The following is a 23,248-nucleotide window of genomic DNA, read 5'->3' on the forward strand; positions in this document are numbered from 1 at the left end:
TGTATTGACTGTTTTATCATTATATAGTGTTCCCCTTTGCAGTTTTCTTTGCTCTGATGTGTATCTTATCTGCCATTAATATAGCCATTCACATTGTTTTTAAAATTAACCTTTGCGGGGCAGCCCGGTGGCTCAGCGGTTTAGCGCCTGCTTTCAGCCCAGGGCCTGATCCTGGAGACCCGGGATCGAGTTCCGCATCGCGCTCCCTGCATAGAGCCTGCTTCTCCCTCTGCCTGTGTCTCTGCCTCTCTTTCTCTTTCTGTGTCTCTCATGAATATATAAATAAATAAAATCTAAAAAAAAAGTTTTTTTTAATAAAATTAAATTAACCTTTGCATGGTATATTGTTTTCCATCCTTTGACTTTCAACCTACCTATATCTTACTAATGAAAGTGAATTTCTTATAGATAGCATATAGTTGGGTCATGCTTTTATATCTACTCTGCCAAACACCATCCTTTAATTACCGTAATTGGAATATCTAAAGTAATTATTGATATGCTAGAGCTCAAGTCTGCCATTTTATTATTATCTGTTTTCTGTTTCCCCTTATCTTCCTTTGGGATTAGTTTTAATATTTTTAGAATTTTATTTTGGTTATCTACAGGTTTTTGAGTACTTTGTATAATTGTTTAGTGGTTGCTCTAGTGCACTGACCCTAATTCCCAATTCTAGAAATGTACCCTAAAAATATACCTCCAACAATGTAAAAAAATACATATATCCAAGGTTATTCACTGAAGCATTATTTTTACTGCCAAATATTGGGGAAAAATTAAATACCTATACATTGACTGAAAAACTTATAGTATATCCACGCAGTTATAAAAAAGAATGACAAACTTCTTCATGAACTAATTCAAATTGACTTCCAGGATATACTGTTTTAAATGAAAAAAGAAAAGTTGAAAAGAATATTTATCGTATGATATCCTTGTAAGAAAGAAGTAGATATAACAAAATATGTATATATCTGCTCATTATAAAAGGGATAAACCAGAAACTAAAACACTAGCTACCTCTAGTAGGTGGAAAAGAGGTAAAAGAGGAGGAAATGGAAATGAGATGGTAGGGATAAGGGGGACAACACTTCTCATTGCATACGTTTTAATATTGCTCTGACTCTTAGAATAAACAGTAATGTTTCATATACCTCCCTAAATAAATATTTAAAAGTAGGATTTGGAAGAACTCAAAAATATAATGCAAACAAGTAGCGAATAAACCTCAATTTTCTACAAATAAATATCCACACTCAACAGGAGTGGGGAAAAGAACTAACCTAAGAAACAGGAAATAATATTTTGGCTGAAAACTGTAAGGCTAAAGAAAAAAATAACTTTATATTAATACTACATTCTAAATTTTTTTTCACAGGGGTATGGATTAGCAGTTCTGACACCACTTTTGGATAGAAGGATTGATAAATGAGTAAACACATTGTAGACAATGAAAGTCACATTTCTCGCTGTCAGAAAAAGAATTTATATATAAGAAAATGGAAAGCTAAAATGAGTATGTGGTGCTGGATTAGAATTAAGCAGTCAGTATGAACTCATGTTTTTTAATATACATACAAATAGAAAAATATCTTCTGTGTAGGTGTGTTTTGTGTGCATATATATGTGCATATATTTTCTATATGTATGTTTTGTTTATATATTTTTATATACATATATAATGAATATATTTCCTAGCCCTGTACACTGAGAGGATCTAGCTGTAATGACACTCCTGCAGCAATAAGCTCATTCAGATCTTGGTTTTCAAATACCACTCTCCAATAAAAGGAACTGGAACTCCTTGGAGAAACTCCTTGGTTGTTGCCAGTGCTTGGGCAGGGTAAACAGAAGATGAAACTTAAAACAACTCTGTGGCTTCAAAAAATAAGAAAATGGAGGGGAAAATGAACAGAATATGATCAAAGGCTATACGAACCACCTTGAAGGACCTCCCAAGGGACAAATCTGGAAGAATTTGAGCAAAAAAATTAATAATAATAGTATTAAATTATATATAAACTGTAAGATAAAATAAATACTCATGAGTTCATACTGAAATAAATGGATAAATAAATGGAGAAGAGAAAGTTCTTCTTTACTCAAAATTCCAATTAATATATGTAGAAGAAATAGGGAAAATGTAAAATCACCATTGAGCAAATACCATAGTAGTAACTTGCAGAAAGATTCCCTGATGAATACTATAATTAACATATGAAGGCTTGAGGAGAAACAGGGTGAAGTATGTTAAGGTCTCTTGCCCAAAATATTAATTACAAAGGGATAAACAGTAACTACAGTGTAGAAACCTAGCATAGCGGATAACATTTTTAATAAAGGAATATGGTTAAGGTTACCAAGGTTAAGTTAATCAATAAGATATGTTGGCACCATGTACCTCCTGCTAGGATGCTCTAAGATTGTAGTTAATTGGATTTTATGACTGCTGATTTCTTGGTTTTGATAATTGCACTATTACTATGTAGGATGTTAACATAAAAGGAAGCTAGATAAAGGGTGCATGGGAAGTCTCTATACTAATTTTTGCAACATTTCTGTAAATCTAATTATTTCAAAATAAAACAATTGTAAAGTCATTAAGTGTATGTTAAATGTCCTAAATTACAGACACATCTAAATTCTCACTGATATCCTGAATATGTTGGAATTCTTTGTGTGAATGTGAAAGCTTTCCAATGAACTATAAACTACCTAATTTAAAACTATAATCAAAATCAAGTATGAGTGTTCAAAAAAATTCATTTCCCTAGCCCAGAAAAGGGTAATTATTTCAAAGGGTGTCAGGAAAATTCAAACATAAAATGATAAATACTAAATTTTTTCCTTCTGCATTGAGGCCAGGTCTACATCCCTAACCACAACCCATACCCCTTACTATCCACAGTTATCATCCTACTTTGTCTTTCATCAAATAGGCCACCAACGTTAATTCCTCTTAAAAATACTAGATAATTCTTTTGAAGTGGGAGCACAGGAAGGAGCGGAGTGTATAAGGATACAATTATCAAAATTAGGGGTTATAAAATAAACTATAAACATGTATGTGTGATTGTTGAAAATTTGAAAACTAAGGCTGGTTTGTTCTGGAGTCTTCTTGTACCAAGAGATCCTTTTTCTATACCAAGAGATCACTGCCTGAAAGGTGAAGCTGTGTAGCTGTCCTGGAAACAAGGGTAGTACTGCTCCTCTAGCACCTAGAGGTGCCAGATGCTATTCAATCTCACAGGAGATGAACATCTGCTAGCCATTTGAGCTATCATAGCTGCCACTGTCCGAAATGCCAACTTGTTAGCGGATGGATCAGGAGAAGAATGACTTAATATTTGGAAGAAAATATTGATGTACTCTAGTCATTATAAATAGATTATATCCCAGAACTCTGTGCTAGACAAACAGCATTTTTCTCACAAAAACTTATTTCCTAGGTAGTCCCAATAATCTATTTAACCTAAAATAGTATTATAATTTTTATAAACAGAAATATTAATCATTAGTTAAAGAAATAAAAAAACTCAGAACTTGAAAAAGTTAAACGTATCTTCAATGCTGGTGCTTCAAGAGAAGTAGTATCACTTAGTGGAATCACTGCTATTTCTTAACTGTGTACAATGACATCCAGGGCACTACAGAAAATTCACAGGAGCCCCATAGGTTACTTTAAATTTTCAAAGCATCTTCTGTCAGATACCATCAAATTACTACTATTAACTTGTTTGGATCTAACTACTTAATATATATGACTGTTAATGTACTTTTTTTGGCCTATGGACACTATGAACCAAGAAAGTCTGAAAAACCCTGTATTAGAGGATAATGAGAAGTGATTTTATTTATTTATTCATGAGACACAGAGAGAGAGGCAGAGACTCAGAGGAAGAAGCAGACTCCCTATAAGGAGCCCGATGTGGGACTCGATTCTGGACCCTGGGATTATGCCCTGAGCAAAAGGCAGATGCTCAACCGGTGAGCCATCCAGGCATCCCTAATTACAGTTTTTGTAAAAGTTGTGGCTTTCCTTTTCGTTAATACAGGTATATTATGGTACTACTCATAATATTATAGGTTTCCAAATAAATCAATTGGGAAGCCCATAAGAGAGAAAGTGAACAAGTGAGAAAAAAGAATGAAAAAGAGGAATTAAAGTATTTTACATAGCTAACATGAAAAGAAGTGAAAGAAAAAAAAAAGAATTGAGGTACTTTAGACACATAAAAGAAGGTGCATTAAGTTCTGAAACAGGATAAGAGGTTCTTTTTACAGCTGATGTGCCAAACACTGAGGTGGATCAAGTACTGGAAAGATTTGGTGAGGCTGGCCAGGAAGGCTGTCTAGAAGCAGCCTGACTAATGACAATGTGACTAGGACATAGCCAAGAGATGAAAGAAAGGCTTATGGTGGGTCACTAGCTCGATGTTTGGAATACAAACAGTGATAAATAAGTGCTTTGCTTTCACCCTTTCCAAGTCTGTAAAAAATATATATATATCACAAAAAATGTGTATGTTAAGTTTAACTTTAGTTATAATCACTTTTCTTACCTGGATTTCATCTCCAGAACTGCAGTTATTTCTTGTTGGGAAGCCTGTAGTTGGTATAAGAGCTTGACTATATAGTTAAAGTGCTCTGGGTCAAACACCATCCCAGCTTCAACAAACTGTAGAAGACCAAAAAAAAAAAAAAAAAGGTATTTATTCTTATACAAATATGGAAGAGTTGAAAACCAGTATGTAACAATTAGGGGATTGGTGGAAAAACTAAAACAAGCAGAATTAAAATTCACTTAAAAAACTTGAAGTAGGGAAGCCTGGGTGGCTCCGCGGTTTAGCGCCACCTTCAGCCCAGGGCATGATCCTGGAGACCCGGGATCAAGTCCCACATGGGGCTCCCTGCATGGAGCCTGCTTCTCCTTCTGCCTGTGTCTCTGCCTCTCTCTCTCTCTCTCTCTCATCAATAAATAAATAAAATCTTAAAAAAAAAAAAAACTTCAAGTAAAAAAAACAAAAAAACAACAAAAAAACCCCTGAAGTATATTTTCTTCCAATATCTGAAAACCACAGTTAGATACCTTAAGAATTTAAAGTGAAAATGAAAACAATGTTTGAATTCAAAACTTGAATATTCTTTGTTTTCCAAGTTATCTCAATGAATTTATCATCCATACCTCCTGTTTGGTACTCATTTAGTCTTTAGCCTAGCACTTGTTTTTGTAAGTTATCCCAGATTGTAAACTTCCTGAGACATAACAAACTGAGATTTTCTAAAACTACTAGTGGTGATAAGTAATTTCTAGCTTAAAAAATTTCCAGGCAGATAATTCTGTCAAGTTTTGTAATGTGGATCTAGAGTATTCACCAATATACATGTATATTCTGCTAGAGTGGTTGCAATGCTGCTCCTTATAGAAAAGGTGGGCGAGAGGGGTGGTTCTTGTTATTAGCCTGTTCTGAAATGGATGGCTGGGCAGTGCTAAATACCAGTAAGCAGCCAAAAGTACATATTTTAATATAATTTTAGAAAGCCATAAAATTCTTTTGCTTTTTTTTTTTTTTTTTTTTTTTTTTGGTGCCAACTATAAAATTAATTCCTAACCTCCGTGTTTCTTTGTTTTTCTTACTTTGGGTCAGGATTTTCTATGTATATATTGATCTGTGTATTGATTTTTGTTATGAATGACCTCATATCTTTTTGATAAAGAGTTTTCTTTAATCATCTTTAAGGTGCAGAGATGACTTTACAAATCAGAAAGAAGTCACCTGGAGTGCTTAGAACGATTTACGTATTTAAGGGGAAGGCACATCAGTCACTGGAGTCTGTTTATAAATCCTCTTTCAAGAGAAAAAGAACATTTCTGAAAACAGAATTCTTTGGCATCAAGAATGTGAGTAAAAGGCAGTTTAAGAGTGTAAGTGGAAAGAATTATTTTCTTGGTTATTCAGTATCAGAGAATAAAAGTGATAAAGCATACCTTGCAAAATATATCTATTAAAGCAGGTACAGCATTCCTTAATTTCATAGTTGCCACATGTTCAAATATTTTTAGCAATATTTTCAAAGCAGGCTGGATAAAACAAAAAATTATACTCATTTTCATGTCTTCTTTCATTTATGCTGAAAATAAAAGCGTTCTCTAGGAATTATTCAATAAACCCAAAGATTTAATCGATAAATTATACAAACAAGAAATATAACAAATTCACTTACAATACTAAAAAGCATAGATTTTCAGGTTACTTACCAGCATTTTAACCATTATGCTGAGGTTCACTACCTGAAATACTTCTTTCAATAAACAATGTTTGAGTAAAGAATTTAGAAGGTCATTTAGCACTTGCAAATCAAAGTGTATACCTGGCGGAAACTTTCTGTAGTAATCCATAAATGTGTTGACTAAAAATAAAAAAATATAAAAATCATTTGCTGATATCAAGATATTTATCTTTCCTAAATTAGACAAATTTTCTATATTTAAAGATCAAGCAGTGTAAATTCATCTTCTTGAAAGGTACACTTCTGTATCAGCAATATTTGATGAAAGTAAATTAAAGTTAATGACAGTAACATTTGAAGTCAGTGGGAGCTAACTTATGTGCTAACCACAAGAAATAGGTTAGTTGCCTCATACAACATGGTATCCTTGGAACTCTGAGGGAGCCACACTCTCAGGGATTCTTCAGGCCAGGCTTGGTCATGTATGAGAAACTGTATAATTTGGGGATGGATACAGACTATTTGTATACATACCCCTTCTTGTTTTTAACCCCACCAACATGTTGACCCTAGAGATATTTTTTATTCCAGTTATGATTATGAACATTCTACTAAAAAGTACACTAATTTCCCCTCAGAAAGTAATTTCTTAATGTTAATCCAACTTAATTTACTTTCTATAACAACACTTAAACCATTTCTAATTTTTTCCCATTATTTTGGTAAAATTATTTTAAGGGATCACTCATTTTTTCCCCATTGCAAACTTTTACAGGTCAGAATCTCTATACCCTAGCTGAAACTGCCTTAATAAAAATTACCTTGGGTTTTATTTTAGTGTAGTTATTTCTGCCCAAAATACTTATTACCATCTGGATTACTTGGTGCTGCTTTTTAAAAGATTTTATTTGAGAGAGTCAGAGAGAGGACATGTAAGCATGAGCAGGGGGAGAAGCGGAGGGATAGGAGCAGAGAGAGGAAGCAGACTCCTCGCTGAGCAGGGAGCCTGACATGGGGCTCAATCCCAGGACTCCAGATTCATGATCTGAGCTAAATGCAGAGGCTTAACTGACTGAGCCACCCAGGCACCCCTGCCTATTTCCGAATCAGCTTGCTTTTTTGCTGGAGTTTTTAGGAATTCTCTATATATTTTGGATGTTAATCCATTGTTAGATATATGATTTGCAAATATTTTTTCCCATTCTGTCGGTTGCTGTCTTTTGATACTGTCTTTTAATGGACAAAATTTTTAAATTTTCATGAAGTCCAATTTGTCTTTTTCTTTTGTTGTCTGTGTTTCTGGTGTCATATCTGAGAAATTACTGCCAAACCAGTGTTGTTAAGCTTCTGTCCTTATGACTTCTTTTAAGGGGTTTATTGTTGTAGGTCTTATATTAGGATCTTTGATCCATTTTGAATTGGTTTTTGTATAGAGTGTCAGGTAAGGGTTTAATTTTATTCTTTAGCATGTAGCTATCCAGTATTCCCAGCACCACTTGTCGAAGAAACTATCCTTTTCCCCATTGAGTTGTCTTGGAACCACTGCCTAGAATCATTTGATCAAATATATGAGGGGTTTTGTCTGGGCTCTCTATTCTATTCCATTGGTTTATATGTCTGTCTTTATGCCGATACTGCAGTTTTGTTTATTACTCTAGCTTTGTAGGAAGTTTTCAAGTCAGGAAGTATGATTCCTCCAGTTTTATTTTCAAGATTGTTTTTTATAATAATTTTGGGGTTCCTTGCAATAAAATATGAATTTTTAGTTTTTCTAATTCTGGAAAAAAAAGTCATTGGTATTTTGATAGGGATTGCACTGAATTTCCAGGAGATCACTTATATAGTACGGACATTTTAACAATATGAAGTCATGGACAGCCTGGGTGGCTCAGGGGTTTAGCGCCGCCTTCAGGAGGATGTGATCCTGGAGACCTGGGATTGAGTCCCATGTCAGGATCCCTGCATGGAGCCTGCTTCTCCCTCTGCCTGTGTCTCTGCCTCTTTCTGTGTCTCTCATGTATAAATAAATTCTTAAAAAAAAAAATAGTATGAAGTCTTCCAATCCGTGAACATGAGATTTGTTTCTACTAGTTTCTAATTTCTTTCAGCAATGACATACCTTTCATTTCCTTAGTTAATTCCTAAATATTTTATTATTTTTGGTACTACTATAAATTGAAATGCTTTTATTTTTTTTCAGATTGTTTTCTGAGTGTATAGAAATGCAAGTGATTTTTGCATGTTCAATCCATATACTGCTACTTTGCTGAATTTATATTTTAGTTCTAACGGGTTTTTTGGTGGAATCTTTAGAGTTTCTACATGTAAGATCATATTATTTGCAAACAGGTAATTTTTTTATTTCAAGTTTTTATTTAAATTCTAGTTAGTTAACATGGTAAAATTGGTTTCAGGTGTAAAATTTAGTGATTTATCACTTACATAGTACAGCCAGTGTTCATCACAAGTGCCCTCCTTATACCCATCACCCATTTAGCCCATCCCCCCACCCATCTCTCCTTCATCAACCCTCAGTTTATTCTCTGTAGTTAAGAGTATCTAATTATTTGCTTCCCTCTTTTTTTTCCTCCCTTCCCCTATGGTCATGTTTTCTTAAATTCCACAAATGAGTGAAATCATATGGTATTTATATTTCTCTGACTGACTTATTTCACTTAGTACAATACACTCTAGCTCCATCCATGTTGTTGCAAATGGCAAGATTTCATTCTTTTTGATGGCTGCATAATATTCTGTTATATAGGGCAGCCTGGGTGGCTCAGCAGTTTAGTGCTACCTTCAGCTCAGGGTGTGATCCTGGAGACCCGGGATCAAGTCCCATGTCGGGCTCCCTGCATGGAGCCTGCTTCTCCCTCTGCCTATGTCTCTCATGAATAAGTAAGTAAAATCTTAAAAACAAATATTCTGTTATATATATGTATGTGTATACACACATCTTCTTTATCTTGGGCTCTTTCCATAATTTGGCTATTGTTGATAATGTGCAGAGTTAATTTTACTTCTTCTTTTCTGAAATGGATGCATTTTATTTCTTTGCCTCGTCTGATCATTCTGGATCATAAATCTTCCGGTTTTAGTTTGAACAGAAATGATGAAAATGGGTATCCTTGCCTTTGTTTCTGATCTTAAGGGGAAGAGTTTTGGTCTTTCACCACTGAGTATGCTTTCTGCAATAGGTTTTCATATACAGGTTTCCCTCACTTTCTAGAGTATGCTTTATACCACCCACTTCACTTTTATGAAAGACCTACCTTGGTACAGGCCTACCTTGTTTTATTGTACTTCATTTTATTGCACTTTGCAGATTTTGCATCTTTTACAAATTAAAGGATTGCAGGAACCCTAAATAAAGTAAGTCTACTGGCACCATTTTCCCAGCAGTACTGCTCACTGTATGTCTCTGTGTCACATTTTGGTAATTCTTGAAATATTTCAAACTTTTTCATTATTACATCTGTTGTAGTCATCTGTGATCAGTGACTGGGACTCACTGAGGGCTTTGGATGATGGCTAGAGTTTTTTAGCAATGAAGTTTAAGGTATATACACTTTTTAAAAAATTATTATATACTTAACAGACTATAGTATGATATAAACAAATATAACTTTTTAAATTTAAATTTTGTCAGTTAGCATACAGTAAGGAAGGACTTCTGTCATTTTGTTGTTTCCTATTTGCATACTTATAATAGCTTTTTTGTTCCTTATTTTCTGCATTACTGTTGTCTTTGTTTAGTTGATGTTTTCAATTAAATGTTTAAATTCCTTTTTGTGTTTATTCTATAGCTATTTTCTTTGTGATTACCATGAGGATTATATTTAACATCCTAAAGTCGTAACACTCTAATATGAACTAATACCAGCTTAAATTCAGTAACATACAAAAACTGCTTTTTTTTTTATACTCCATCCCTACCCTTTTCAGTTAAGTCACAAAATTACATTTTTACATACTGTGTGTCCCAAACATTAACAGTTTTTTAAAATGCATGAGGCTCTTAAATTATATAGAAGAGAGGATTTGGAGTTATCAAATTTGCAATACTACTACTTTTTACACTAATAATTTTTTTCTTTAACTGTTTTAGTCTCTTTAAATCATAGAGAAGAAAACAAAATAGCACTTACAAACTACTGTTTAAATAATTACTAACTTTTACTATTGTCCATGTATTTACTACCTCTATTGAGACCATTATTTCTCCACATGACCTTGAGTGACTATGTGTTCTTTAATTTCACCATGCGGGACTCCCTTGATCATTTCATGCAGGGCAGGTCTACGGGAAATGAACTCTCCCAGCTTCTAGTTATCTGAAAACGTCTTAATTTCTCCTTTATTTTTGAAGGGTAGTTTTGCTAGATATAGGGTTCCTGGTCGACAGAAAATTTTTTGAAGCATGTTGAAAATATTGGCTATCTTTTGACCTCTAGTTTCTAATGAGAAATTTGCTTATAATCTTACTGAGGATCCCTTGGATGTGATGATTTGCTTCTCTCCAGCTGCCTTCAAGACTGTCTTTGGCTTTTGAAACTTTGATTATAATGTGTTTTGGTGTGAGTCTCTTTGAGTTCATCATCTTACTTGGAGTTTGTTAAGCTTTTTGGACATTTATATTCATGACTTTCATCAAATTTGGGAAGTTTTCAGCCAGTCTGTTTACATACTCTTTCTGCCTCCCTCTTTTTCTTCTCCTTCTGGGATTCGCACAATGTATATATTTATCTATTTAACAGAATCCCACAGGTCCCTTAGGCTGTTCACATTTCTTCAATCTTTCTTCTCTCTCATCTTTGAACTCAGTAATTTTTTTTTAAAAAGATTTATTTATTTATTTATTATATTTATTTATTTATTTATTTATTTATTTATTTAGGATAGACAGAGAGAGAGAGAGAGGCAGAGACACAGGAGGAGAGAGAAGCAGGCTCCACGCCGGCCCCGGGCCAAAGGCAGGCGCAAAACCGCTGCGCCACCCAGGGATCCCCCGAACTCAGTAATTTCTATTGTCTTATCTTCAAGTTTGCTGATTTTTTGCCTGCTTAAATCTGCCTTTGAATCCTTGTAGTGAACTTTTTACTTGTTATTGTACTTTTTCAGTTCCAGTTTTTTTTTTTTTTAGTTTTCTTAACCTCTCTTTATTAATATTTCCACTTTGTTCATACATCATTTTCTTTACTTCCTCTATATCTTTGTAAATATGTTAAACATCTTTAAGACAGTTGTTTTGAAGTCACTATCTCAACTATCTGCCATTAGATCTTTTACAGGGATAGTTTCTATTGATACATTTTTTCCTTTGAGTGGGCTGTACTTTTTCCTATTTCTTTGTATACCTTGTGACTTTTTGTTGAAAGTGGGCATTTTAATCTAATAACTGGTAACTGCAAGAGCTCAGATTCTCTCCCTTCCCCCAGGGCCTGTTGTTTTGTTATTGTTTCTGTTTACTGCTTTTGTTTTTTTATTGTTGTATGTTCTGTGGTGAGGATCAGTCTGAAGTGTAAATTTAAGGTCTTATCATTTCTTTAGTGAGCCTTTCTCATGCAGTCACTTTTTAGTTTCCCCCATATATGCATGCAGTTGTTTTTGAATATCCTAGTCTCTAAGACGGCTCTGAAATGGGGAAAAAGAAAAATGAAAGACAAGGTAAAAAAAGAGTGCTAGCTCTTTAAATTGTTTGGAAGTCACTTTAGCAGGAAGAAGAGAGGCTTAAGACAATGGGAAAAAGTAGGATAATAATAGCTGCCCATCTCTTTGCATCTCTGTGATCAGAAGTAGCCATCAGCAATCTGCTATTTCCTATGACTAAGATTTGAAAGATAAATAGGTCTTTGCTATAGGGAAGAGGTATGGAAGAAAGGCATCCCAGATAGAGAGCAGGTACAGTGGCTGTGATGTTATAACAGAGCCTGGCCTGTTTAGGGACTTACACAGAATTCAGTATGGAAGGTGTACTGGCCTCAAAGAGATAAGTGTTAAGAGGATAAGAAGTAGGAAAGATTTCAGTTTCTGAAACATCCCTTCAGAAAGATTTTAAGCCAATTAACAGTATTATTTTTTCTTACACCTATACATCATGCAAATATTAGTATGTAAGAGAACTATAGTGTTAGGTGGATTCTAATTTTTTTAATAACCAAAATGGCACACTTATTTTTAATCCTTTCTAAGACCAGCAGAGCCACTCTAAGGCATTCAGTTTTCATACTTTAAAGTACTGAAGTTACTTTCAAACTATAAAATACAATAGCACATTGTTTGAAACACTCACATTCATGAATTTATAGTAATCATTCCATTGTCTCATACCTGCACGTTGTAGCAAACATAGCTCGTTGATACTTATATATTTCTTAAACACATCCATACAAACCTACAAGTAATGAAAAACATAATATTACCTTTTTATATTTCATAAAAGACAAATTTCTATCCTATCTTTCTGTTTATTCTATTTTTTTAATTTTTATTTATTTATGATAGTCACACACTGAGAGAGAGAGAGGCAGAGACATAGGGAGAGGGAGAAGCAGGCTCCATGCACCGGGAGCCCGACGTGGGATTCGATCCCGGATCTCCAGGATCGCGCCCTGGGCCAAAGGCAGGCACCAAACCGCTGCGCCACCCAGGGATCCCTTATTCTATTTTTTTAAGTAAACTTAAAGCAATGGCATAAAAAGTTGAAGTTAGGTTAACTCACAGATTTGAAATGCGTATTGAATTCACTACAAAAACCTTATTCTAGAGATGCTCTGAAAAAGAAAAGGTCAAGAAAATAGCCTAGATTAGCAAGCAATTGGGGAAAGGAAGAAATCCTTGAGTATCTGAAATTTTTTAAAAATCTTATTTAGGTCATTTAAAAAAATAACTTTACTCATGCAAGGATAAATCCATTTACCAACGGATTAGAATAGAGAGCCTAGTAATAGACACGCTCATATAGAATCAGCTGGTTTGTGACATGGTGACCCTGCAGTGCAGTGGGGGGAAAAATGGTCTTTTTTTAGTAAATGGTGTTGGGTCATCTAGGGATCCACACAGGAAAAAATATTTATCTTGACCTTTTCCTCACATCATAAACAAAAAATCAATTCCAGGTGGCTTAGTGTTTTTTTTTTTTAATTTAAATTCAGTTAGCCAATATATAGTACATTAGTTTCAGATGTAGAGTTCAATAATTCATCAGTAGCATGTAACACCCAGTGCTTACCATATCATGTGCCCTCCTTAATGGTGGCTTAGTATTCTAAATACAAAGATAAAACATTGGACCTTTAAAAAAAAAAAAAAAACCCAAGATCTTGGCAAATATTTCTTCAACAGGACAAAAAAAAAAAAAAGTTAAGAAAATCAACAAAACTGGGCTATATAAAAATTAAGAAATTCTGTTTACCAAAAGACACTTTTAAAGAGGGTGAAAAGGCAACCAGTACACTAGTAAGAGTTACCTGCCATACACATATCCAACAGAGAACTTACACCCAGAAAATATAAAGAATTCTTAAGACAGATAAGAAAAAGGCAATCCGGGCAGCCTGGGTAGCTCAGCAGTTTAGCACCGCCTTCAGCCCAGGGCCTGATCCTAGAGTCCTGGGATCGAGTCCCATGTCGGGCTCCCTGCATGGAGCCTGCTTCTCCCTCTGCCTCTCTCTCTCTCTTTCTCTCTCTGTCTCTCATAAATAAATAAAATCTTAAAAAAAAAAGAAAGAAAAAGACAATCCCATAGAATATAGGCAAAATACTTAGATATTTCCAAAAAGAGGGTATCCAAGCATCTAATAATGATTTTGAAAGATGCTCAGCTTCATCAATCATCATCTGGGAAGGCATCACTCCCCACCCACCAGAATGGTTAAAATTAAAAGGCTGATAAATACCAAGAGCTGGTAAGGCTATGAATCAACCAGAATACTTCAACATTGCTGGTGAGAGTATAATTTGGCAGACCACTTCAGAAATCTGCTTGGCAATATCGACTGAAGTACATATGCAGATCCTATGAACCAGTAATTCCAGTTTTAAGTATAACCCATCAGAAAGTGTGTGTGTATATATGTGTATATATATTATATATATATACACACACACATACACACACATATCCACCAAAAGACAGGCAGGTTTAGAAACCACCCAAATGAATCAAAAGTAATATTTATCAATAAAATAATTTTGATATACTCGCACACTGGAATAATTATACAGCAATGATAAAGAAATGTTTATAAGTAAAAGATATAGATGAATCTCAAAAATATTGAAAAAGAAACTAAAAATAAGAATACCGATTGTATGATTTCATTTATATAAAGTACAAAACTAGGCAAAGCTCATCTATGCTAGCAGGAGTCAAAGAAAATCTGAATTAAACATGTAACAGATGATTATTAAAACAATCTCTACTTCACAGACATTACATATTTTACCTTTTCATCCCCTTGCTCAGGCACATGAGCAAACTTGCATTGTGATCGTTCACAGCCACGTAATGTATTAAAATGAAATTTGCAATATCTATGGGGTAGCATCAACCCTAGGGGCTTCTGGAACACCTAGAAAATTAGATATATTTTCTTTCTATGTTAATTATAAAACACCATAATCAAGTGAGAAAGCATTTGAAGGAACCAGAAATATATACACCCAAAAGAGTATCAAGACAAATTGCTGTCTTGATAAAGTAAAACTCCAAACAATTGAGATTTTTAAAATAATGAAAACAAAAATTTTAAATGATGTCGAATTTTTGCAATTTCCTTCAGCGTAAAATATTCCAGTTACTACTGTTTTACGTTACATGTTTTTAAAAGTTTATGCATTCCCTCTCCTTTCTCATATACCTGGCCCCTTTTACTTTTATAAGAAGCTATTCTATTATAATATGCATATTTCAGATGCATTTATTTAGAATCCAAATTTTCCACAGCTTTTCTGAGTAACAAAGAAATGACAGAATAAAAATATTTACAACAAACTTTCTCTATAAACTGCTTTAATTAAATCATTAGCTTTCTCTTCCATCACAGGGAACTATCCATCCTATATTTTGTTTTGTATATTCACTCTCCACCCTACCCACCCAGCCTTCTTTCAACTTCTTAACATTATTTGTGAATATCCTCTGAGTCACTACTCATTTTCTGCTTTTTACCACCAACTGCCATTCAAAATCTGTAAATGGCCAGAAGTGCTTAAAAAAATGATAGGGAAATACAACCAAAATATGTGCTTTTATAGGATTATTTTTTTTTAAATGGGGGACTTACCCCTACATTTTTTTCCCTCTTAAAAATTTCACAAGTTTCAGGACTCTGCAGCTTTAGGAAAGAATGTTTTCCTGGAAATTTGAAATCTAGAAGTGATTAAGAATGACATCACACATCATTATGTTAGTTTCTTCCCTTCATAACAATGAAATATTACCACTACTATCTGCTTTAAAGTTTTACTTTGGACTACTCATACTCTGTTCACAGACTATGATGCTACAGTGTGTGCCTGTGAAATAAAAAATGCTCCTTAAGTATTTCTAGGCCTAAATGTAAAATCTTAAACTAATTTTAAGCTGAAGATACTTTTTTAAAAGCTTTATATAGCAGTACTGAACACAGCATTTAAATGATAGTCTTTATGTTAAACGCACATATATGATACACAATTAAAATTTCTAAGGAAACTGACAAACCTAGGTATTACCAAAATGAACTATGTACCCCCTACAAATTCATATGTTCAAGCTCTAACCCTTTATTTGAAGATAGGGCCTTTTACAGAACGAAATGGGGTCATAAGGGTGAGACATTGATCTGATGGAATTAATGTCTTTATAAGAAGAGACATGAGAGAGCTTGCTCTTTCTCCATGCACATGTATCAAGGAAAGGCCACGTTGAGGCCTTAGCAAGGAGGCAGCCATCCATAAGCCAGGAAGAGAGCCAGAAACTGAACTGTCGTGGCCGGCACAAGAAGGTCCGGATTCAGGAACCGAGGGCAAGGGGATGAGAAAGAAACAAGAGACTAAAAGTTCATGGGATAGGAGGTTCCATGCAGCTGATGGCCACAATGGACAAGCTTTATTTTTGCATGTAGAGTTTATATAGCTTCTGAAAGCAGGCAGCTTATTTCTTTAAGGAGAAGTACATCTCGCGCACAAACATACATTGTTTTTAAGACTGACACCTGTTATTTGTTTAAGCAATAGAGCATGAAGGCCACATTTAGACTAAACAGTGAGGTTTGTTTATTAAGTAATGTCTGCCAAGGCGGTCATGTGTCAGGCCACCTTCTTGCTTACTTTATGGGAACTTGTCTCGATAACATTTTAAAGGAGAAGCAAATATGTACTTTTACTTCCATAAGGGGGAAGAGCTAGGTGCAGCCCCAGCAGGTTGGCCAGGTATGACAAGGAGCCTTTGCTCAACCCAGAACCCTGCCTCGCGCCGCAGGACTGCGGGTTGGCCAGGGACAACAGGGAGCTTTGGCTCAACTTGGAACCCTGCCTTGCGCCGCAGGACTGCAGGTTGGCTAGGGACAACAAGGAGCTTTGGCTCAACTTGGAACCTTGCCTCGCACCGCGGGACCGCTCCCAACACTGAACCCTGCCAGAACCTTGATCTTGGCCTCCAGAACTGTGGGAAATAAATTTCTGTCATTTAGGCCACCCAGTCTATGGTATTGTGTTTTGGTCACCTGAGCTACTGATACACTAGGCATCCTATCCCTTAATGTTGGTCTTTCAAAATGAGAATTAGGACATTTAGAAATGTTTTTCTCTAAAGATAAAATAATTTAAAATTTTTTTATTTTAAATAATTGCATTTTTCACTTGGTAGCATCAGGTGAATTTGGAACAAGCTCAAGTTTCTGCTGCATAGTTTTGCTGTAATTTTCATTATAAGAACCATTAAGGCTTTTTAAGATAAAACATCTGGGCATGCTGCTGTAGCACAAGACACCAGGCAGCACAAAGTCTGTAATAGGAAAGTACAGAAGAATTAGGTGTGGGCTACACAAAGAAATTTTATTGCTTCTAAATTAATTCTTCAATCTAGCCTATTTTGTTCATGCATTATGGATTGTCAAAAAACCTGACACAAATTCTAAATACATTATAAAATTCTAAAATATTCAACTAAAATATGAATATTTTAGGTATTTCCTATATTTTACCACTATCACACACAGATATTTAAGAAATTATTCCATCTATAGTTCTAAGTAAAGGTATACTAACTTTCCAATTTTAACATATTCTAAGTGTGTTTTGATATTTTTTATTTTTGTTTTTGATGAAAAAATCTCTTATACAGTTTCTATGTTATCAAAAGCCAACAGAATTTTATTAAGAAAACAGTACCATTCATCCAGGGCTTTAGAAATAGGTCTTCTTGATGAGCACTCAGATTCAAAGGTGGCACTGATAAGCACAGAGGTTTTGGGACCAGTGCTGCCAAATGACATTCACCAACCATGATCGCTGCATTTTTAGAATCTTCACTGTGTGAGCACAAAAGCCAAAATCAGATTTTAAAATTCTAGAAACATTAAAGTAATGAGAAACAAATAAGTAGAAACACAACCTAACACACTATGTATATGTTATACACCATGCTGTATACTATTACCATATTATGATTCTTCAGTATCTTCAGTAGGTGTTCTTGCCTTCTTCAGTGCTTGTTAAATGGCCAGGGTAGGGGTAGGAGAAAGGTTGTTGGGTTAAAACTAGAGCAGAGTATTTTTGATCACACCAGACAAAAAGTCTGAGGAGGAACTAGGCTAGCATTCTAATCCAGAAAAGATCATCCAATTATTCTATTGATAGTAGAGTAAAATAAGTAAATTATAAATCATTCTTTAGAACAAGTATATTTAATAAATTTATACAGGTACCTGAGAGCTTCCTTGCGGAAGAAGGTATAAAAAATGTGCTGTTCTTGGTTGCTTAGATTTAACCAGCTCTGACTATATTTTAATATGTGAGATCCTATATAACCTGTTTTAGAAAAACTTAGGAGTTCTCTGGAGCTTCACTTACCTAGAAAGAAGCGAAGGGGAAAGTGGAAAGTATCTCAAAGCTGACTGATAGTTATGAATGAACTTAGTTTTTAGGTGAAAATCACTCAGATACTACAATATTTTACCTTAAAAATAATTCTATTAAGCTTTTTCAGCTAGAGTTCCCTGGGCCAGAGAGGAGAAAAAAAAAAACAAACAAACAAAGAAGGTGCCACACTTACAACAGTTGAAACTTAGTTAGCATCGAAAAAGCTTAAAAATTACACAAGGGGTGCCTGGGTGGCTCAGCAGGTAGTCTGCTTCTCCCTCTGTCCCTCCCCCTGCTCATGTTCTCTCTCAAATAAATAAATAAAATCTTTTTAAAAAATTACACAGAAAAGAGATAATCACTTCTCCCTCCAACTTGGGACATCATTAATATATGCAATCAACACCACCTTCCTCAAAACAAAACAAGAACAAGAATATAGAACAAACAAGAATTATGGAATTTTACAGATGGAAGAGATTATCTAGTAAAATTCTTTTGTTTTTGATTGAATGACTAAAGCCTGGAGTAATGTAGTGACTTTTCCAATGTCACATTCCTGATCATTATGGTAGAGCCAAACTGATGATAAAACTCTGCAGACTGCAATGACACTACTTCGTTGTAAGCAAAATGCCTATAAGAGGGAAAAAAGGGGAACTTTTGTCATTTTTTCCCTTTTAAAATTTCAAATAGTCATGGATCATACTGGGTTTCTGTGCCAATCTAATTCTCACCTAGGCTTTTCCTTCATTCAATGGTTCTCAAACTTGAGCACATATTAGGATCAGCTGGTGGCCTTGCTGAACCACATACTGATGGGCCCCATCTCCAGAGTTTCTGATTCAGCAGGTCAGGAATGGAACCAAATAATTTGCGTTTCTAACATGTTCCCACTTGATGCTGCTGCTATAAAGGATCACACTGAAAACTACTGCCTTAACACAAAAGGACTTGAACACATTTGTCACCTGATCTCAGTGTACCTTGCCCCAACAGCAAAACAGGCATGCAGGATGGATCGTGATCTCCCAGGTATCCTCTAAGTTTGGTATCTGCGTATGTTCAAGTGAGTGTACTGTAACTCTTAGTACTAATCACTGCAAACATGTCAGATACCTGCAAACTGCAATATTCATCTGATTTCTGACACTTCTACCTTCCCAAAAGTCATGTACACATTCTTTTTTCTTTTATCACTATTCCTTATTCCTTCCTCAAAAAATATTTTAATGGCTCAAAAATCTTTGTCACAGCTTTATAGTAACTGAAAGTATCCCTGACATCTGGGTATACCTGATACACTGATTAATAATATCTATGTATGGCTCACAGCATGGTAGCCCAAGCACATAGAGCAGAGAATGAAAAACACACTCAAAATACAAATTATGTAACTATTTTAAAATTACATAATTAAAAATGGTACAGACCTTTTGTAAACTTCAAAGATATTTTCTTTTTCTTCTTTAATAGTCACCTTTTCTGAAAATCTACTCTGTAAAAAAATTATGGTTAAAAGTACAAGTGAATATTTTTGTATTCCATATCAAGCTATAAGGTATACTGGGATATATTAGATGTTAATTAAACCACTAGCTTATGGCCAACTGACAAAACAGCTCTACAGTATTTGAAATACTAATATTGACTTAAAAATTCCACTGTTGCTTAAGAGAAAAACTCATAGAAATCATAAATTTTCTCAGCTTTTGACACCATAGTTACATAAACTGGCATTTAAAATTATTATGAATAATTAAAGTTACATTTGTTTTCATTCAGATAAAAAGCATTAAGTGACTTTTATTTTCAGACGGTATTTATGAACAAATTTATTTTTCTCATTGGAAGTATTAAATGTATTTCATTTATCACTATACTCAAAACATTTCACATTAGTGTTCTGAAATTGTGCCTAATTATAAGGAAGTTATACATGCTAATATTAAACTTTTAAAAAACAGGCAGGGACCAAGAAAATAAATCCCCAAATTACCTATTATGAGCAGAGATAACCATTTAAATTCTTACTTTATATGAAAAATTAAATTTTTTAATTACTAAAAATTTTTTCCAGCCTTGCTGAGAATTGATATATATTACTGTAGAAGTTTAATGCATACAGCATGATGGCTGGATTTACATACATTGTGAAATCATTACAATAGCTGCAGCTACAACAAAAAGAACAAGAAAAAAAAGAAATTTCTCCTTGTGAGGAGAGCACTGAAAATGGACTCTTTTAGCCTTTTTTTTTTTTTTCTTTGAGAGACAGAGTATGCATGTGCAGGTATAAAGGGAGGGGTGGATGGAGGAGAGAGAGAATTTTAAGCAGGTTCCATACCCAGCACAGAGCTCAACTCAGCTCGATATCACAATCCTCTGAGAGATCATGACCTGAGCCAAAAATCAAGAGTCTGACGCTTAACCAACTGAACTACCCAGGTACCCCAACAACTATTCTTTTTTTAAAAGTACATAATCACATATTACAGTAATGATACACACTGCATATACTTTTAACCCTTTCAAAGAAAATTACAAAAATCAACTGAGAAACATAAAATATTTAAAAAATATACCATGTTCTAAATGAGACTATTAAAGGTAAAGATGTTAATTCTCCCCAAATTAATGTATACATTTTAAAAACTACTTTATCATGTGAGTTTATATATTTTTTAAGACTTTATTTATTCAAGAGACAGAGAGGCAGAGACATAGGCAGAGGGAGAAGCAGTCTCCCTGCTGGAAGCCCAAGGTGAGACTCAATCCCAGGACCTGAAGATCACGACCTGAGTTCAAGGCAGATGCTCAACTACTGAGCCACACAGATGCCCCTGATCACGTGAGTTTAAAGCACTCTTAAGAGAATATAAGAATGGCCAAAAAAAATATTTTAAATTTATTATACATCTTAGGGTCTTTTAAAGCAAGCCCTTTTTGCTTGCTATTTTTATTTTTCAAATAATTGACAATATGATTGATATTAGTACAAGGACCTGAGCAATCAATGAAACAAAAGGGATAGTTCCACACATACAAATTTGAAAAAAATTTTTTAAAGATTTAATTTATTTATTCATGAGACACACACACACACACACACACACAGAGAGAGAGAGGCAGAGACGCAGGCAGAGGGAGAAGCAGGCTCCATGCAGGGAGCCCAACATGGGACTTGATCCTGGGACTCCAGAATCATGCCCTGGGCCAAAGGCAGGCACTAAACCGCTGAGCCACCCAAGGATCCCACAAATTTGAGAATATTAAAGATAACATTTGAAATCTGTAAGGAAATGATTCAATAAATGGCAGCAGAAAAATGGGCTAGTTAACTGGATAGAAAATAAGTTTGGTACCAACTCACCATATGTTAAAATACTTTTTAGGTAAAGATTTAAATATACAAAAATAGCAAAAAAAATAAAGGTGGGTATTTGTATAATTTTAAGAGTGGAAAAAACTTAAGTATGATACCAAAAGCAGAAACCATAAATTATGATACCAACAGGTGTGAATATAAATATTTTTGGCATTTTCTTATACTAGACTATAAAGTACACAAAAGCCATCCATCAAAAAAATTTTTTAAAGGTTACATTGTTTCTACATTCTTTCTCTCAAGATAGATTTTAGATTCAGATAGATAAAAATTCAAACATAAGGGATCCCTGGGGGCCTCAGCGGTTTAGTGCCTGCCTTTGGCCCAGGGTGTGATCCTGGAGTCCTGGGATGGAGTCCCACATCAGGCTCCCTGCATAGAGTCTGCTTCTCCCTCTGCCTGTATATCTGTGTCTCTGCCCCCACCCTTTCTCTCTGTCTCTCATGAATAAAATCTCAAAAAAAAAAAATTCAAACATAATAAAAAAAACAAAAAAAAATACCATAAAAATATACAAGAGAAAACTTTAAATCTTGAAATGGGAAAGGGCTTCTCTATTACTCATAACTCAAATATCAGAAGAGAAAACTAGTAGATTTGACCAAAAACCTCCTTTAAGATTTAAAAAAAAAAAAAAAAAAAAGCCAAACTCCTAAATCAAGTCAGAACAGACAAAAAATAGGAAAAAGTGTGGGAACATAGGACAAAGAATATATTTTTTGTGTTTTGTAGTTTCAAGTTTTATTTAAGATTCCAGTTAGTTAACATACAGTGTAATATTAGTTTAAGATGTAGAATTTTGTGATTCATCACTTAAATACAATACCCAGAGCTCATCACAACAAATGCCTTCCTTAATACCCATCACCAATTTAACCCATACCCCTGCCCATCTCTCCTCCAACAACCCTGTTTGTTCTCTATAGCTAAGAGTCTGTTTTATGGTTTGCCTCTCTTGCCCCATCCCATGTTCATCTGTTTTGTTTCTTAAATTCTACATATGAGTGAAATCAGAGTATTTATCTATATGACCTATTTTGCTTGGCATAATATTCTCTAGCTCCATCATGTCGTTGCAAATGGCAAGATTTCATTCTTTTTAAATGACTAAATAATATTCTGTTGTGTATATAATATATATTCAGCATCCTGTTTATCCATTCATCAGTTAATGAACATCTGGGCTCTTTCCAGATTTGGCTATTGTTGATAATGCTGCTATGAACATCAAGGTGGACATATCCCTTCAAACCAGTATTTTTGTATCCTTTGGGTAAATACCTAGTAGTGCAATTGCTACATCAAAGGGTAGTTTCTATTAACTTTCTTGGGACCCTCCATACTGTTCTCCAGAGTGGCTGCACCAGTTTGCATTCCCACCAACAGTGTAGCAGGGTTCCCTTCTCTCTGCATCCTTGCCAACATCTGTTGGTCTTGTGTTGTTAATTTCAGTCCTTCTGATAGGTATGAGGTGATATTTCATTGTAGTTTTGATTTGTATTTCCCTGACTATGAGTGACGTAAGGATGTTTAATATATGAAAAGTTCCTACAAGTAAAAAAG

At 34.6% G+C, this 23,248-nt stretch overlaps 1 protein-coding gene across 1 annotated transcript in view; it reads right to left on the reverse strand.

Moving 5' to 3' along the window:
- Positions 1-23,248, reverse strand: part of TOPAZ1 (testis and ovary specific TOPAZ 1) — a 76,211-nt gene that overhangs the window by 31,179 nt on the left and 21,784 nt on the right. Inside the window, 8 exon segments of the mRNA XM_055321667.1 lie at positions 4,563-4,678; positions 5,990-6,082; positions 6,260-6,411; positions 12,562-12,625; positions 14,679-14,804; positions 15,519-15,604; positions 17,608-17,747; positions 19,731-19,795. Of these exon segments, the coding sequence (XP_055177642.1) occupies positions 4,563-4,678; positions 5,990-6,082; positions 6,260-6,411; positions 12,562-12,625; positions 14,679-14,804; positions 15,519-15,604; positions 17,608-17,747; positions 19,731-19,795 (842 nt within the window).

Source organism: Nyctereutes procyonoides, unplaced genomic scaffold, assembly GCF_905146905.1.
Source record: "Nyctereutes procyonoides isolate TBG_1078 unplaced genomic scaffold, NYPRO_anot_genome, whole genome shotgun sequence".
In the NCBI taxonomy this organism is placed as follows: domain Eukaryota; kingdom Metazoa; phylum Chordata; class Mammalia; order Carnivora; family Canidae; genus Nyctereutes; species Nyctereutes procyonoides.